This window comes from Micropterus salmoides, unplaced genomic scaffold, assembly GCF_014851395.1.
Source record: "Micropterus salmoides isolate LMB-PRFRI ecotype aquatic unplaced genomic scaffold, ASM1485139v1 Ms_hic_scaffold_1, whole genome shotgun sequence".
NCBI classification, from domain to species: Eukaryota; Metazoa; Chordata; class Actinopteri; order Centrarchiformes; family Centrarchidae; genus Micropterus; species Micropterus salmoides.
In genome coordinates this window covers 58367856-58386886 of record NW_024040040.1, presented here as the reverse complement: position 1 = coordinate 58386886, position 19031 = coordinate 58367856, and the positions used below count along the sequence as shown (strand labels likewise).

General features: G+C 43.0%; 1 protein-coding gene across 1 annotated transcript in view; it reads right to left on the bottom strand.

Moving 5' to 3' along the window:
* The window catches only part of wu:fc21g02, a 56591-nt gene that overhangs the window by 5848 nt on the left and 31712 nt on the right, over positions 1 to 19031 (bottom strand). The window contains exons 6-12 of the mRNA XM_038733380.1: positions 18572 to 18687; positions 17888 to 18056; positions 6381 to 6511; positions 3112 to 3195; positions 2915 to 2944; positions 2643 to 2711; positions 2297 to 2428 (exon numbers count right to left, since the gene is read on the bottom strand). Coding sequence (XP_038589308.1) covers positions 2297 to 2428; positions 2643 to 2711; positions 2915 to 2944; positions 3112 to 3195; positions 6381 to 6511; positions 17888 to 18056; positions 18572 to 18687 — 731 coding nt within the window. The remainder of the gene's footprint in view (positions 1 to 2296; positions 2429 to 2642; positions 2712 to 2914; positions 2945 to 3111; positions 3196 to 6380; positions 6512 to 17887; positions 18057 to 18571; positions 18688 to 19031) is intronic.

Here is a 19031-nt window from a genome sequence, read left to right as displayed (position 1 = left end):
AAAACTAATTTAAACTAAACTGAAATGGAAAACAAAAAGTCAAAACGAAATAAAAATAAAATCTAATGACAAATCAAATACTATAATAACCTTGCCTTGCACGTGAAGCGCATCTTGGAGTGCCACAGTTGCTCATCAGATGCTGCACATCTGCCAACACGGTTCTGAATTGTCACACACTTCAGATACTGCAGGAAAGACTTAAATGTCACTTCCTGTGTCCCCTATGTGGTATTGCAACATGACATCATCAATGTGTTAAAGAGGTGGTATTATGCTTTTTGGCCTTTTCCCTCTCCTTTATTGATTTCTTTTTTGTGCATGTAACAGGTTTGCAAAGTGAAAAAGCCCAAAGTCCAGCCCAAAGGGAGTTCCCATCTCCAACAGAAAACTCTGCTCTGAAAACAGCTCATTTGTAATGCATGTATGCCGTGTCATATAACACTTGCCAAGCAGCTACTCCGACACGCCCTCAAAAACACCCTCTCCTCTCCCTTTCAAACACTAGCTAAACTCCAGGCAGTCAAAGGACAGAAAGTTGTTACTGTGATGTAGAGACAGAGCTCAGTTAAAACTTTATGGATGAAAGTTTGTTACAGATTAATAACTCAACAAGTTCCTGTGTCATGGCGAAGCGCTGAACTTCGCCGCCATGCCACCACCACACCATTTAACCAAAAACTCAAGTTTTACAACATGGCATCGTCAATGTGTTTAGGGTTTTCTGGGACAGTTTTGACGATTATACAACCTGCTATGAGTAGTTCATCACAATGTAGAAAGTGTAATTTCCTGTTGCCAGTAGGTGGCGCTATGACTTTGAGTGAAAGTGACGTGGATAGATGTGTTCAGGGTGGGACTACTACCATACATGTTAAATTTGGTGCAGATGTGAGAATGTACACTGAAGTTATAACAACTTCATGTTTTACATTTATTCATGTCACTAGTCATTATGTCAGAGGTCGCACGCCTCTGGAGCAACTAGGGGTTACGTGTCTTGCTCAGGGACACAATGGTGGATGGGTTACAGAGGGGGATTGAACCCGGGTCTCTCACACCAAGGGCATGTGTCTTATCCATTGACCCCCGTTTTGCAGGGGGGTCCCGACCCCCAGGTTAAGAACCACTGCTCTAGAAGGAGTTTGTTAAATACACACCCTTTAAAGGGGCTATATGTAAGTTTTTGATTTTAATAAATCAAATTGTCATTGCCTTATTGTCAGTGGGCTCAAAACTCACTTAAAAATGAAGCACACGCCTGTTTTCTTGTTGCCTGCATCAGTCACTATTCTGCTTTTAATGTGAGGACACCGGGTCAGATTCAGCCCTGTGCGCGCTCCCGAGCCTCTCACGCTACAGCGACAACACGGTAGCTAACGACATGCAGTCTACTAACACCATAAAAATAACCGGCTCACAGTAAAACACGGGCTCCATGTAAGGCCACAAAACAACAATAAAGGTTTATGTGCTGAAGCCCATCAGACCAAACAGGTTCAGATGATGTCGAGCAAGAACAAAGTGAGCATTAGTAAAGCTGGAGAAACACAGAGAAAGTCACGTTAGCTCGCCGGCTAACACCGAGCAGTTGCTAATGTTATCCGATCACTTTCCACATTACTTCACCAACTAACGCGACCGTATTACTTTCCTGTGTACCACAGATATTATGTCAAAGTGTCGAAGCCTGCAAGAAATGATGTAACGGTAAAAAGCAAATGTGGAACGATTTGTTTACTATCCCATAGTGATGCAGCCTGGAACAGCCAGCTAACGCTACATTAGCTCGGACCTGCCGCTGTTTGCTTCGTAACGTTCAATTTAGATTTATTGCCTTTTACCAATACTCAGGTACACATCTTCTCCACCTCTCAGTCGCTGTAACTAACATGACCCACATAATATACAACACAGAGGAAGAGCCATCCACTGTCACTACAGTAAATTTACTTACTGCGATCTAACTGTTATAAAGTGTGACACAATCTCGTTATAAGGTCTCTCCCTCTCTCTCTCTCTCTCTCCCTCTCTCTCTCTCTCTCCTTCACCCCAACCGGTCGAGGCAGACGGCCGCCCACCCTGAAAGTATATTTCAGAAATTACGGTACAGTTTAAGGTCAGAATAGTTTCTTCTGTCTATACTATGTACTATGTGGGTCAGTCAGCTCTTTGTCAGGGAATGGAGACACTTTTCAAAGCTTCAAGTCTTCCTTGATCTGAAGCAGCTAAAAGGTCAAAGGTCATATACTGAAATGGTCAGTTTCCTAAAAAGAGTTGAAGAGATGGATCGTACCATTGGAACTTCAGGTCCCGGGGGATACTGGCCTGGCGGTGGACCGTTCCATTGTGGAGGCTGGGCAGGGGGGTAGGCTGGACCAGCAAGAGGGAAAACAGGATTCTGGGGTGGGTAGGCTGGGTTAAAACCCTGCAGAGGGAGATAATCAGGAGTCAGAGTACAGTAAATACTGAGGTAGGAAGCAGGAAATCTGCTAAGTCAAGGAAAACACAAGGCACTAGCTAAAAAGATCAGCCTTGAATGAAACTTGACTCCAACTAACAGCTTTGGGTCCAGTGGTGTAAGCATGATAAGGATGGGTTTATCCATATTCAAGAGAGGAGGCTTGCAGTGTGATACTAACTGGGGAGGGTGGGGGACCATTCCACTGTCCTGGGCCAGTGGTCGGAGGGGGAGGGTGGACTGTAGGACCCTATATAGGAACACACATTAAACATACAGACATAGACACAAGAAAAAAAAACGCTTGTTTTAGATTATGTTACACAATCCATTCACCAATAATTCTCCATTTATTAGACAAACCCAGTAAATACAGCAATAAGTTGCGTAATGACATTCACACATATTTACTCTGTATAGATATGTAATCAATGTGAAATGAAATGTATGTACCATGCTAGGGTCGAGGCCATGGTAGTACATCTGCAACCATAGAAAAACACAGTTCATTCTTTAATTTAGTAACATTAAATCAATACCAGATTCACTTTGAGACATTAATATAACACTAATACTGTTTTTATAATTATATAAAGATATGTTTGTGAACAACATCCAGAAATACACATAAAGTGAAATCAGTATCTTACCACTCCTGGTTGTCCGGGAGTGGTGTACGGAGGAGAAGGTCCAACAGGACCACTGTGAAGAGGATGGACTGCATCTGGGGTAGTCTGGTGAGAGAGAGATGAGGCAAGTCACTGTTTTGGTGGCTGCAACTAATAATTATTTTCATTACTGACTGTTGATTATTTACGTCTGTTGTAAAGCTGTGTGTAGGTCTGAACAGTTAATCAAACTTTTATTGAAATTGCATTATGGCCTATTGCAATTTTCAAATTACAGGAGGCGCAATATTTGTGAAAGGTTATATTTATATTTGTGTCAAAATACCATTTTGAATTAAATATTGTCGTGCTGCAGAGATATCCAGGCCTACACATCATATTCTAGACTTAAGAAAACATCTTTGTTCGTTACAGATCCCCGCAAAACCCACACCATAATCATTTAAATATGTTTTCAATGAAAATGAGAATAATGATGTAAAAATGATCATTCTCCCAAGTATTGCAAAACATGTCGCAATTGCGAATAATCGCAATTATTTATTCAAAATCATTCAGCCCTATTTCACAGTGAAACATGGTATGGTATTTTAGCATAATTCAGTGCTTGGTTGAATTTTGGTCGATACCTATATTGTTTTTGGGGTAAAGGCATTTAGTACACAGATACCAAACAAGCAAGACAATATGTTTATATGGACTGGCATTTCAGTCAACTCATGCAAATAGTCTGGGACTGGGACACACTCCGGGCCAGCTCTGATGTCAGTGCTTTTACAGAAGTTACCCTGGGTCTCATTGGCTCACTGGTGGATGCTCACATGGATAAGACCTGCCCAAATCATAAAACCATCCATTACGCACTGAAGGGCTATAATCTTGCATGCAACTTAGGGCTTTCTTCCAGAACGTGGAGGAGTGCAAGACAGCCTCCTATGACGTGCAAAGAACTGTGAAGGAGGCTAAGACGTGATATAGGAACAAACTAGAGCCCCCATTTCCAGCAGGCACTCGTGCTTCTGGCATGTGGCAGGAGCTATGAACAATAACGAACTACAAAGGGGAAAACCCCTTCATGGTGAACACTGATGCTTTAAGGCCAACAATGCTAGTGCTAGCCTACAGGCCCACCAACAGAAGTGAGCGCCCCCCACACAGAGGAATGAGTGATCACAGTCTCAGTGCATAACATGAGGAGGGGTTTATAAAGAGTGTAAACACCCGGAAGGCAGTACAACCAGACTGACCGTACTGTAGGCCTGGACATTGCACCTGTGCCCAACACGGCTCAAACAGCATGTCTGAATGACTACCATCCAGTGGTGCTCACCTCCGTGGTCATAAAGTGCTTTTGCAGAGTGGTTGGTAAAGGACCACATCTTCTCCTCCATACCCAGCACCTTAGACCCCTTCAATTTGCGTACCAATCTGATGACACCATAACCCACATCCTGCACATGGCCCTCACCCACTTGGACAACTGAAAGGGAAAATATGCGAGAAAGCTGATTTACTGATTACAGTGTAGTGATACCGCCTGGCTAAAAATTACCCTCACCCAGGAAGATGGGAAGTGAGTAGTCTGCTACATCAAAGAACGAGGTGAGGGTTCTTTGGAAGAGATCAAACAACTTTGCTGTGCCCAGAAAATTAAACATTTGAAAAATGACTTGCTCTACAAATAACTTCTGACTGACTTCTTAATCACTCAGACACTTTAAAACTGTCAGTTTTAACACTATAGAGACTCTATACACCATCCTATTGATCCAGGTAGTCATGAAACAGCACTTAACAAACTTAGATGTGACCACAAAGACAATATGAACTGACGAACCAACATACACAACAGAAGATTTTTGCTTTGCATGACTTATAAGACCCAATCACTGTGCCAAACGTGAGCGTCTGTGCCATTGTTTCTAAAGTCCTCCGTTTTGCCCATCCTGTACTTAAACGCTATCTGGAGTTTAAAACAAAAAACGGGGTCAGCAGCATTTTCAAACTTCTTCGTTTTAGGTCTTTATTTTAGCCGTTTTAGTCTGGACAGGAGGTGCAAACGTAGCAGAAGGTCTCTTTTTTTAATACAAAAGGCAATAATTTGAGTGGGCCTGAGTCAAACCTTTTGCTCCACAAATCTTATATCAATTTAAATGTAAACTTGGTTAACAATTTAGCTAACCTTAGGTGGGATATAAGGTGATGCAGTTTAGTTAAAATCCAGTGTTGGGTTTCTAGACCTGCTCTTTTATGAAAAGTGCTCTGAGATTGTTGTGATTTGGCGCTCTATAAATAAAATTTAATTGAATTTTTTTGCTTAGATTTTTTAAAATGGTAACAAGAACTGAACACTGAACTGACTTATTAGCCATTGACTGTAACTTTCTCATTTGTCTGTAAGGCCATTTGCCTTTTCAACAGCTAGCTAGCTGACGCTAAGGCTAAGTGACGTAAGAGAGAAGTAAGACATGCTGACATTACACATTGTTGTAAGAGATAGCTTACAACAATAACAATAAAAAGGAAGTTTTTCCTTGCCTCTGTCGCCTAGTGCTTGCTCTTGGTGGGAACTGTTGGGCTTCTGTAAATAACATCATAGAGTACGGTCTAGACCTGCTCTTTTATGAAAAGCGCTGTGAGATAACTGTTGTTGTGATTTGGTGCTATATAAATAAAATTTAATTGAATTGTAAGTGCTGCCCTGAAAAAGCTGTTCGAAACCAATGTTCTTAGAAGATGCCTGGACTCTAAAGATATGCCTTCTGAGACTCCTGTCTGTTATGGCAGTGAGGCAACTGCCTTCTATTTCGACAGAGCCATTATATGTGAACTGTGCCTTTCATAAATGAATCCAGTTTTACCATGTGACCATACTTCCATCCAATGTATGAGAAGATTATGTTTGATAACATAATAGTATTTAGGAACGTTATGCGGAGGAATGTTTTATGATGTGATTTTCCCTTTTTTGGTTCTGTTGTGAAATTATTGAAAATTACAATTTTATAACTGCCTACATTATAATTATTTGTTCGGCCAAAGTGAGAAAAGGAGCAATATGGTTAATGTGCCTAAATTATGTTATTGGAAACAAATTACAATGAAGACAAACGGACAGAGAAATCTTAACAGTAAGGCACAAAATCTCTGTCCACACCCTGAGAGTCTTAGATAAAAACCACAAACTGTCTTTGTCTCACTCCCTTTCGCTCCTCTCTTCACATCAACTTTTCTGTGCTCTTCACTTCAATATCTTACGTCTTAGCTTGCTCTGTCTGTTAGATCCGCACCTGTAGCGTTGCAGCAGTGGTGGCTTTCTTCTTGAAAATCTTCTTCCGACAGCAGCAGCAAATCCCAGCAGGGATTCCCAGCAATAAGAGCAGAGCCATGAGAGGGTTTCCTTCTGAGTATTCATGATAGTCTGCAGTGGAAAAAAGAGGCGGGGGGGGGGGGGGGGGCACAGGTTATTTGCCTTATATCTTTAAGGCAAGTACAGTTTATTTGTAAAGCACATTTTAACAACAAGGCAATTCAAAGTGCTTTACATAAAACATAATGCAACATACAGCAGATAAAAATTAATTTAAGTTCTATTAAAAAAGAGTTAAAAAGAAAATAAAGGAGTGTAAAAATTGCATTGGTGTAAGATATTAATCAAAAGCCTCAAATGTGATTTAATCACACACAGGCAGTGGCAAAAAGAAAAGTCTTCAGCTATGATTTAAAAGAGCAGAGTACCACCAGAGTATTCTGGGAGTTTGTTCCAGATATATGGAGCATATAAACTGATCGCTCCTTCTCCATGTTTAGTTTTGACTCTGGGGACAGAAAGCAGACCTGATCCCAGACACAACGTAGTTCACAACGTAGCAGAAGATCAAAAATGTATTTTGGCCCTAAACCACATGTGTCAAACTCAAGGCCCTGGGCCAAAACCGGCCAGCCACGTAATTTTATGTGGCCCATGAAAGCTTTATAGATTCATGAAAATAAAAGTCTATGCTGCCATAAACTACGTCTCCCACAATGCATGTCGATTTTGTGACCCGAGAAGTGACGGCATCCCACCACTAGATTGCAATGTTTCCACACCCACTACGGTAGTTTTCCGACAAGTGGAGATGAGAAATGTATACAAATAATAATAAATGTCCAAGATGAGAAAAATTGATGCAGAAGGAAGGCAATTTCATGAATGGTGGGAAAATGAATACATATTTGGGCTTCAAGGAGAAAAACCGGTAGGCTAGGCCTATGTCTTTTGTGTCATGAGGCAGTATCAGTGATGAAGGATCAACGTTAGTTAAGGCCTGTGCAGACTACAAGACCTTCAGCATTGCCCGATGGCCGTGCTGCTCACACTACATGACTTGCCGTCTTGTGACGTCTCGTTGTGGCACTCACACTACGTGACTGATCGGTGACAGGGGGTCACACTACACGGACAATGTCTCCCGCTGGTCTCCAAACCACGTTTTGTCAAGAAAACACAGGTGAAATGTGAAACGGGAAATGATGCAAACCTACAGACAAAACAGCTGTTGTTTGTTATTATCCATGCATACAGTATTTGTATACTGTTCTGTACTTCTTTATGTACTCCTATGTACACTTTATTCCTCTTTTTGCAATAAAGTTTTAAGGAGGAAAAAATTCAGATTATTCCAACACCACTCACATCTCCCTTCGCAAATGCAGTGGAGAAGCTATGGTGACCGACACGGTGTCGGCTCACGTGATAAAAAATTGTTGTTTATTACAATTATTTGTCCACATTTCATGTCTCTTCTTACTTCCAATAAAACAGTCAACTACTCCTCCTACTACTTCTTGTATGTATTCAACATAGTGACGAAACAAGCTATTTGTCCATTTGGGCTACTATAGGAACATGGCGACTTCCATGTAAGAGGACCTGCAGTGTATGTAGATAGAAATGACTCTAAGGTAATAAAAACATAACTGTTCATTATGTAAGGTCTTTATACCCCACTTATTGTATATACAGTTATGTATATTATATTGCATTTTTGTCAATAGATCCTCCTAAACAGGCCCTGCAATGGACTAGCGACCTGTCCAGGGTGTACCCCACCTTTCGCCCGATGTAAACTGAGATTAGCTCCAGCCCCCTGCGACCCTGTGTGATAAGCGGTTGACGATGGATGGATGGTTTGATCCTCCTAAACATTATACACTGAACCTATTAGAAAGATTTATAGAAAAAAAGCTGTGTTTTTTTGCTTATTTGCATATTGACTTGTTTATTGTTTAAAATGCTGATTATTGTAAATCACTGTGTTTTTATGTTCATCTTTTTGTTGTATTTTATCCTGCTGCTGCATCCTGCTCAAATACTCCTGGTCTACTGTCATTCATCGCTAGATTGTTCTGACTACTTAGTGGCAAGAACTCTAGGCCAAAGACACTTTGCTAATAGATTCCTCTTGTGTTTTTGCCCCGGGGTTTATTAACGTTGTCTCTGTGCTCTAGAGCTGAAATTATTGTTATTGCTCTCATTATTAGTACTATTATTCATTTTCATTGATGTCTGTACCACTACCACATTTACTTTCACTTGCTTTTCTTTGTGGATATTGTGTAAGGCTGCTGTTTCTCCAATATTCTAGTGTCCAGTTTTGGTGAGCCTGTGCAAATTGTAGACTCAGTTTCCTGTTCGTAGCTGACAGGAGTGGCACCCGGTGTGGTCTTCTGCTGCTGTAGACCATCTACTTCAAAGTTCAACGTGTTATGCGTTCAGAGATGGTGTTCTGCACACCTTGGTAGTAACAAGTGGTTATTTGAGTAACTGTTACCATTCTGTCATCTGGAACCAGTCTGCCCATTCTCCTCTGACATAAACAAGGCATTTTCGTCTGCAGTACTGCTGCTCAATGGATCTTTTCTCATTTTCTGACCATTATCTGCAAACCCTAGAGATGACTGTTCGTGAAAATACCAGTAGATCAGGATCAGAAATACTTCATTGATCCCCGAGGGGAAATTCTGTAGATCAGCAGTTTCTGAAATACTCAGACCAGACCGTCAGCAACCATGCCACGTTCTAAGTCACTTAAATTCCCTTTCTTGTGTACACACACACACACACACACACAACATTGATTTTTAGAGGCATTGCAATGTGGACTTGGACGATTATAAATCGATTCAAGTCCACAATCAAATGTCAATAGTCGATTATCTAGAGGTTAATTGATAACGTAATGTTGACGGAACGAAAAAGGCGGAAGTGCAGCTCCAGAAAGATCTGTGGTGAGCACACAACGGAGACGCGTGGTTCTCCTTGTTCGTAAGGACAGGCAGCTGTTGACTGAATGACTGTTGCTACTAAACTTTAACATGATCAACAAAATCAGTGTGCAACTTACTGATTTTCACTGGCCCACTGTGCAGTACGGTAGCACTTCGCTAGCATCTTCTCCTCATTCTTCAAAAGAAAGCTAACGTTACATGACAGGCGGCAGTAGGTGACGGTGAATGCAGCAGAGCAGAGGAAAACATGAGCGCTACGTTTCAGTCTGGCTATAAATGTATAGTGTATTGAAGTGTATATGTAAGGTGCTTATGTAGACACATCCTGGAAGTTTTGTGTTGATTGGACAAACAATTTGTAGTTTGTAGCCTGATTAGCGTTTTATCACCTGCAGTTTGTTTGCATTTATAGCACTCCCTGGTGTTCAATTTGATTGAAACTTTCAGGGTGTGTGTCAGTTACTTATAAGGACATATCCTGGATTGATTGGAGAATGAATCTGTGATTTATAGGGAAATTTGTGTAATTCTAAGCACCTTTCTTGCGCTTGTAGTGCCCCCTAGTGGCATGTGTACATCAAGCTGTGTGATGATTGGCCCTACAGTTGCTGACTTGTGTTCATTTATGTCCAGAGCCACCCCCCTTTCGAAGTTCATTGGTCCTTGAAAAGTAATTGAGATATTGACATATTTCTACGGAAGCACATGCACACAATTTCCAGTTATAAGTTTCATGTTAGTACCTCATTCCAGCTTGGGAATTTGAGCTGGCGCGGGAGACAACAAAGAAAAATTAGAATGGGCATTCACTAAAGTAAATGCGTGAGAGCTGTCAGCTGTGACTGCTACCAAAGCTGATGCAAAGTAGTGCTCCATCAGCAATTTAAAATCCTTCAGCTCTACCTACAGGTAAAATGCCACACTAATTCTGTAAATATTAAAGCAGCAATCAGCGTTGGACGGGCCCTCGCATGTGAAGTGCGTCAGATAGTGTTGCTCTGAATTGTGCACTTTGGAAGCTGCATGAAATAATTAAAAGTCACTTCCTATGTCCTTTGTGGTGCAAAGGAGCACCCAGTAATGATATGTTATGTCCTAGTACATCATGTTGAGAAAATTTATTTTAATCTCGTATCACACAAGCCTCACTTCCTGTTGCCAGTAGGCTATGACTATAACTGAATTTTGGCATGGAGATGTGTTGAGGGCAGGACCATTATCAGTCATGTACACTTTAGTTTACTTCCTGTTTTGTGGCGAATCATTGGTATTCCACTCCACGCCACGGACTGCCCCAGTCGACCGAAACTCATTTGTACAACGTGTACAATGATGAGATAAGGCTGCACAGCAAAACTTTTAAGTCACCCAGACTATATCTCTAGGAGTTTGTTCCTGTTGGTTTTTGACCCTCCTGGCACGTGTTCAAAATTTAGTTTTGAACACGCGCAAAATTTAGTTTTCAAGAACGTTAAGGTCATCAAAAATTTGCACTTTTGCACGTGCAGAAATACTTCTTCGGTTCAGTATTGATTACTTCATTTAGAAAGACTAACAGACACATTTAAAACCGACCACTGCAAGTTGGTGGGAACTGAACTGCACACAGGTGTTATTACTGCTGCCGGAGGTGGGATTTGATCTTGGGTCTTAACAAAAAGAGATGCTAGGAAACCAGCGCTGTAATCAAGAGAGCTATAAAAAGGAGATATCTGATGAAGCCACAATTTGATCGTTTGTTGATGGTAAAGTGCATTTGCTTAAAAAAAGCTTTTCAGCTACCATTTTGGTGTTTTAAGTTAGGAGACATCTTTAGTTTGTCATCATCTTTCTTTCAAACAGGTGTTTAAAGTTGAAACTGCCGGCTGCAGGATTCAAACTCACAACTGGAACAAAAGGTGCTGCTCTAGAGACTGAAGTCTAACTATAACACCAGCCAGCCTGCATGTACTGAGACAATTTGATGGTTTGTTGATACAAAAAGTATTTGCTTAAAAAAAAGCTTTTCAGCTGTCATTTGGTCTTTTTAGTTGGTGCCAAACAGGGAGTAAGATAGAGCACGTTAAAGACTCAGTGACAGGGGGAGACCTCGTGCTGCAGCTACAACAGGAGTGAATGAGAGACGACTGAGACTTTCCAATTAATTAAGGATCAGAGATAAAAAAAAAAAAACTACTTTTTTGTGCTTATGGAGATAAATATACACGACTGGCAGCAGTTTACAGAAAAAACTGTGGTCTGCTAAATCCTCCGCTCCACATTTTAACGTGATCACATGACACACTCTAAAGTCTGCGAAAAGCTGTTCACTTTGGAAGGACACAGCTCTAAACCCAGACTAAAATTTTTTTTGCAAACACCAAATACAACTTTGAAAGATCAACATCAGCTCAAATGGAGTCTGTAGCTGCACATATTCCGGGGCATTTAGCATTTAGTAATCAGCTGGACCTGCTTGCGTTGTGACTTACAGTCTATGGTCCAGACAGCTGTGACGAGTGACAACATTTTTTTTTTGAGTTTTTCATCATAAACATCTAAATACTGAAGCACAACCTTGCTCTGTTTGGAACCATCCATCCATCCATCCATCCATCGTCAATCGCTTATCCTGCGTACAGAGTTGCGGGGGGCTGGAGCCAATCCCAGCTGCCATCAGGCGAAAGGCGGGGTACACCCTGGACTGGTCGCCAATCCATCGCAAGGCCCTGTTTGGAACCATGAGCACTTTATGAGCTGCTGAAGTTAATGTGTGGTGAGATTTCTGTCTGATCACAAATTTACTTTTGGTTTCACATGCAGTCCCAAACTGCGTGTTCAAACCATCTGAACGGCATAACATTACTACCAGAGGATCAAAAACGTAATGCACAGCAGAGTACAGGGAAGGTAGACTTCTCATTAAATGATGACGTTAGTCTGGTAATATTATGACTTTTCTCTGGACATGTCAGAGAACACAGATAGGGAGAGATTCAGAATGTGCAGGAAATTTTGACCATAAGCAGAAAATCTGCTGAAACACAGGAGCTAATAAAGTCCAGGAGTTTATAACTGAATTTAAACTAAATACTATCTTTAAGGTCAAAAGCTGCCACAATCACGTTTAAAGAGGTTACTTCCTGAAACAAAGACACAAAAGAGGAGGGAAGACTAAATCATGACTCAGCAGGGATATTAAGCTGATCTACAGGAGAAATATACAGTATCTGAGAGCATTACAATATGACTGCTATAGTTAGGCTATAGACTTTGAAATGTCACCATCCATCCATCGGATCAACTGCTTATCCTGCGTACAGGGGGGCTGGAGCCAATCCCAGCTGACATCGGGCGAAAGGCGGTCGCCAGTCCATCGCAGGGCCACATATAGAGAAACAACCACTCACACTCACAACTAAGGACAATTTAGAGTCACCAATTAACCTAGTCCGCATGTCTTTGGACGGTGGGAGGAAGCCGGAGCAACCGGAGAGAACCCACGCAGACACGGGGAGAGCATGCAAGCTCCACACAGAAAGGCCGGGACAACCGGGGTTCGAACCAACAACCAATGGTTAAACTTTTCTTATAATTCAGCACTAAAGATTTCTTAAAGAGGCGGTATTATGCTCATTTTCAGGTTCAAAATCTTAATTAGGGGTTGTACCAGAACAGGTTTACATGGTTTAAATTTTCAAAAAACACCATGACTACAGAGTGATTCATCTTACTTATACAAATCAAAGCCGCTTCAGACTGCGAACGTAACCGAGCAGATGGTATAAGTTACTCAAGTCCACAACCACAGAACATCATTGTTCCACACCTACCATAAACCACTACAAAAATCACCATATTTCAACTAAATTTTACATAAAAACTGGCCAAACAATTTGAACGTTTGCTCAGTAGCTTTCACATCGGGTGTAACATTAGCATTATAGCTATAACTTAAGCTGTGTTAGCCAACGTTTACAAAACAACTCCGCACTTGAACAGTCTGTGAAGTTACATTGCCATGTTTATTTTAAATATAATTCACAACCAATAACCGACAGAAATTTCGAGATCACAAGAAAACCTCTACTCAGACCTATGTTGAGTTTGCCCGTGAGAAGGGAACTCTATTTGATAAATGGTGCACAATATGTAAGGTAAATGACGTCAATGCCTTGAGAGAACTGATCCTGCTAGAGGATTTCAAGAACTGTTTATCTGAGCGTATTGTTGTATACTTGAATGAACAGAAAGTGAGCACACTTTCTGCTGCTGCTGTACTGGCAGATGAGTATGTGTTAACTCATAAGTCTGTTTTTCCTCAAGTCTCTGCTGTTTCGCATCTCCCTTCTCCTCCTAGACCATCAAAACCACGTGGGCTTAAAGAGGAACGGGAGTGCTATTACTGTCACCAAGTTGGCCATGTCATTGCAAATTGCTTGACACTAAAACGCAGAGAGCAGTCCTCACGCTCTGTCCAACCAAAAGTGGTAGGACTGATTAAAGCAGATCGTGGTGTGAACACTTACTTGTCTGACCAGAAAATTGATGACTGTTTTAAGCCATTCATGTTTGATGTCTTTGTGTCACTGACTGGAGAGTCAGCTGATAAACGCCCAATATGTGCTTTGAGAGATACTGCATGTTCGCAATCTGTAATCCTTTCTTCAGTTTTGCCTTTCTCTGATAGCTCTGCCTGTCACTACAGTTCTGTCCTTAGGAGAGTTGAGATGGGTTACGTGCCACGCCAGTGCACCGCGTCCATATTCAGTCTCCCTGGCTACTGGTTTCTTCCCAGTAGCAGTTTGTGCTGAACTGCCGATCCCCGGTATCATGCTCCTGATGGGGAACGATATTGTGGGAGGTAAGGTAACTCCCACATTAGAAGTTCTGGATCGCCATCAGTGTGATGGGATCCAGACCTCAGATCAGACCCCCCCGAATGTTTCCTGCATGCGCTGTAACTTGCGCACGCTCCCATGACATTAGCCCCGATGACTATGAAGCATCATTGCGTGACAGTTTGTTCCTGTCACTTTTTTCATGTGACACAGAAAGCGAGAAAGAGGTTGAGAGCTCCGTATTACCAACCCAGGACGAGTCTGCTAATCAAAGGCCCCCGGCTGGCCCGGAACTGCCGTACGCTGGAGAAGCGGCATTTCCAGTCAACCGAGCGCGCTTGAGCCAGATGCAGAAAGCAGACCCGACCCTAAAAGGGTGCTTTTCCAAGGTGGTGAGTAATGACAAAGCAAGGGGTGAGAAAGTAGCCTATGTTATGGATGGTGAGATGCTGTTACGTAAATGGTCTTCCTTCGTAACTGGTGATTCTGACTGTGACTCTGTTTATCAGATAGTTGTTCCTGCCGGGTGCCGCCAACAGGTGTTGTCAGTGGCTCATGAGAGTAAGTGGGCAGGACATTTGGGCATAACCAAAACATACCAAGCCATCCTCCGTCATTTCTATTGGCCAGGTCTAAAGTCTGATGTTGCTAAACACTGCCGTGCGTGCCATGTGTGTCAGGTTGTCGGGAAACCTAATCAGACTGTCCCCCCGCGCCTTTAAATCCCATTCCTGTGATAGCAGAGCCCTTTGAGCGGGTGATTATTGACTGTGTTGGCCCTCTACCTCGAACTAAAAGTGGTAATCAGTATTTATTGACTATTATGTGCGCCGCCACTCGTTACCCAGAGGCTATTCCGCTCCGGTCGATAACCGCTACTGCCATAATAAAAGTTTTACTAAAGTTCTTCTCTACTTTTGGATTGCTGCGGGTGATCCAGACCGACCAGGGCTCTAATTTTAAGTCTGGTCTCTTCAGACAGGTACTCAAGAGTTTGAGTGTGCATCACATTGTGTCCTCGGCGTATCACCCCCAGTCGCAAGGAGCTTTAGAACGCTGGCATCAGACGCTAAAGTCGATGCTCAGAAAATACTGTGTGGAGACAGAGAAACAGTGGGACGAGGGAGTTCCCTTTGTCCTATTTGCGGCTCGTGATGCTATGCAGGAGTCTATTGGCTTTAGTCCTGCACAGCTTGTTTTTGGCCACACACCCCGTGGGCCACTTAAGTCGCAGCATGACCAGTTCCTGTCATGTGAGTCTTTGCCCAAAAAGCATGCGTTAGACTACGTTACTCAGTTCCAGGAGTGTCTGCAACGAGTCAACACCCTCGCTAGAGCCACCCTCCGTGATTCTCAATCAGCTATGAAGCGCTATTATGATCGTGCTGCCACATCCCGCAGGTTTGAGGTGGGAGATAAAGTTTTGGTGCTACTGCCCACCACCAGCTCAGTCTTCACAGCTAAATTCTCCGGTCCGTATGTCATTAAGGAGCGTCTTAGTGACACTGATTATGTACTCTGTACCCCGGACAGAAGGCGCAAAACTAGAGTCTGTCACATAAACCTGTTAAAAGGCTACCAGTCCTGCGAGGACAAGGTTAGCCCTGATGGGCCCTCGGCAGCAAACCCATCAGAAGCCAAAACCGCTGCCATCATTGTGACAGAGCCTGTGGGCACTCTCCACGGAGATGATCCACAAATGCGCGTCTCTTTACATCCGCCTGTCCGCCTCCCAAATTCAGAAATGCTTGCACACCTGCCATGTCATTTGCAGCATTTAACTACTGAACAGCAACATGATCTTGAAGGCCTCATCGGCCGGTACCATTGTCTATTTGGTGATATTCCAACCTTCACGTCTGTTTTACAACATGACAGAGGTAAAAGATGCGCGCCCTATAAAACAACATGCTTACCGTGCCAATCAAACTAAACGTCACTTGATGAAACAGGAGGTAGAGAACCTCTTGCAAAATGGGCTAGCTTCCACTAGTTCCAGTCCGTGGAGTTCTCCGTGCTTACTAGAAGCTAAATCCGATGGCTCCCCTCGGTTCAACACAGATTTCCGCAAAGTAAATGCGGTTACTGTCAAAGACTCATACCCGCTCCAGCGCATGGAGGATTGTATTGATAACCTGGGCACCGCAAAATTTGTTAGCAAGTTAGACTTGCTGAAAGGTTATTGGCAGGTATCTTTAACGGACCGTGCCAGAGAAATCTCCGCATTCGTCACTCCCGATCATTTCTGTCAATACAATGTGTTGGCGTTTGGAATGTGTAACGCGCCTGCAACATTCCAGAGGTTAGTTAACATTGTATTATCTGGTTTGCCAAACTGCAATGCGTACCATGATGACTTAATCGTTTATGCAGACACCTGGGAGAAGCACATGTGCGTATTAGAGCAGGTTTTTGACCACCTGGCCTGCGCTAACCTGACTCTAAATTTGGCCAAATGCGAATTTGGAAAAGCCACTGTCACCTATCTTGGACAGCAGGTTGTGCAGGGACAAGTGCGCCCTGTTGAGGCCAAGGTTGTTGCCATCAGGGACTGCCCTCTTCCCACGACCCGTAAAGCCCTGCACCAGTTTCTGGGGATGGCTGGATACTATAGGAGGTACTGCCGCAACTTCTCCAGTATCGCCTCCCCAATCACAAGTTTACTCAGCACCAAGGTGGATTACGTATGGACCCCAGAATGCCAGGTAGCATTTGATAGTGTAAAGACCTTGTTATGTCACACTCTTTGTGCTCGCTGCCCCTGACTTTACCGCTCCCTTCAAGCTTGAGGTAGACGCCAGTGCAGTGGGCGCTGGTGCTGTCCTGTTACAGGAAGGGGAGGATGATATTGACCATCCTGTTGCTTACTTTTCCCGCAAGTTCAACCGACACCAGATAAATTATTCCACCATTGAAAAGGAAGCCCTTGCTCTGTTGTTAGCACTACAGCACTTTGAGGTCTATGTTGGGTCTACTCCTCTGCCTGTTGTTGTGTTCACTGATCATAATCCCCTTGTTTTTCTGTCTCGCATGTTTAACCACAACCAGCGACTCATGCGATGGGCACTGGTGGTTCAGGACTTCAACCTCGACATCCGACATAAGAAGGGGTCTGAAAATGTGCTAGCTGATGCTTTGTCGAGACTGTAGAGATTAGCTAAGTGTTTAGCAGCTTTATTGCCAACCCACGGGGGCTTGTAATTTAAGGGGGGGGGGGAGTGTTACGGCCGCCGCTGGCTGCCTTAGAGTAGTTGTGTTTTGGAGTTCTCTGAACTGTATGCAAATCCCCGCTGCAAGCACCTGTTGAGGATTGGTTCCCCTGGACCTGGAACCACCCTCTTCCTGGTTGCTGTTTGCTGGCATCTGATTGGTTGGTTTGAGGGCGTGCCTGACCCAGCTAGCCGCTTGGCAAGTTTATGACGCGTTTTCATTGTGACGTCACAGGGAAGGAAGGGAAATGGCTGGCCTAAAAACAAGCTGTTCGAGCAGTTCAGATCAGAGCTTTCTGTAGGAGATGAGAACTCCCTTTGGGTGGACTTGTTACATGCACCAAAAACAGATATAAGTCAATAAAGGAGAGGGGGAAAGCCAAAAAGCACAATACCACCTCTTTAAAAATAGTGTAAATATAATAATATAATACAATCTTGAATCTCATCTCGTCTCGTGGGTTAAGTGTGTGGGTGGGTTATATGGGGACCCACCTGTCAGGTCCATTCTGGTAACAGACGCTACCCTGTCTCTGCGGTCTCTCAGGGTGTAATGTCCCTCATCACTGTAGTTGACATTCCTGATCTCAATGTTCAAGGAGTGGGTCTGAATCCGGTTCCAGTAATCCGGAAGGTCCTGGGATACCCGAGCACCATCACGCACCTGAGGGACACAAACTGCTGTCAGAGCATCAGTTAGGACCACAAGCTGCATTTCCATCTGAATCACAGGGAATTTCTCACAAGCTTTTAAAAAACAAAATTGCATCCATCAGGCGTCCAACTGCAAAACCTTTGAGAAGTAATTCGTGTTTGGGGAATTATCATTCCTTGTGGTCACCTCAACTTTGACACCCACAACAGATGACTAAGCATCATTATTTTACAAATGCATTTCCATTTTGGTCTGACACATTAATTCCACTTTTTGCAGCAAAGAAAAAATCCCCATCCCACTCAGCTATTCTAGATATGTACAAATACATAAATACTAACATTTGTGATATTCAAGTACAAAAATACTGAAAGATGAAAACACAGGTATTGGGAAAAATGTAACCTCCTACTTCTGTGCCTTTAATAAGCCATTCCCAAATACTGAATCCCTCTATCCCTCTGCTGATTTTTATCCAAACCATTCTTCCATCCATCATCTATTCATCCATCTATCCAGCTCACCAGTGTAACGTTGGCAGCCTCCCCTGAGAAGGAGAGGACAGCATCAGCCAGGTCAATGCCCTCCAGTGAGATGTAGAGACTCTCTCCTGCTACACACTTGACATAGTTATATCTGGCTGGAATAGTGAGGAGGAAACGGAGAAAGAAAGTCAAGTCATCATATGAAGTTACACAAGAAACCCCTTATAGTGGTCAAAAAACTCAGGACAGAATCACTCCTATACAAATGCTATTTAAATAATTTGATTTTAGTAGGGCTATAACGGTTCTGAAACTGAGACCCAAACCACAATATCAATTCCCACGGTCCTGTGGCACACCTGCTCCCCGGACTGTCAAGCTCTCATAACAACAGTGCAACTGGCTTTTATTTAGTATTTATTCACTACTTGAATCTGTGTAGGGGAACAGTGAGTAGGACATGACGTTGGGGGCACTGTCTCAGCTGTTAGGCAGGAAA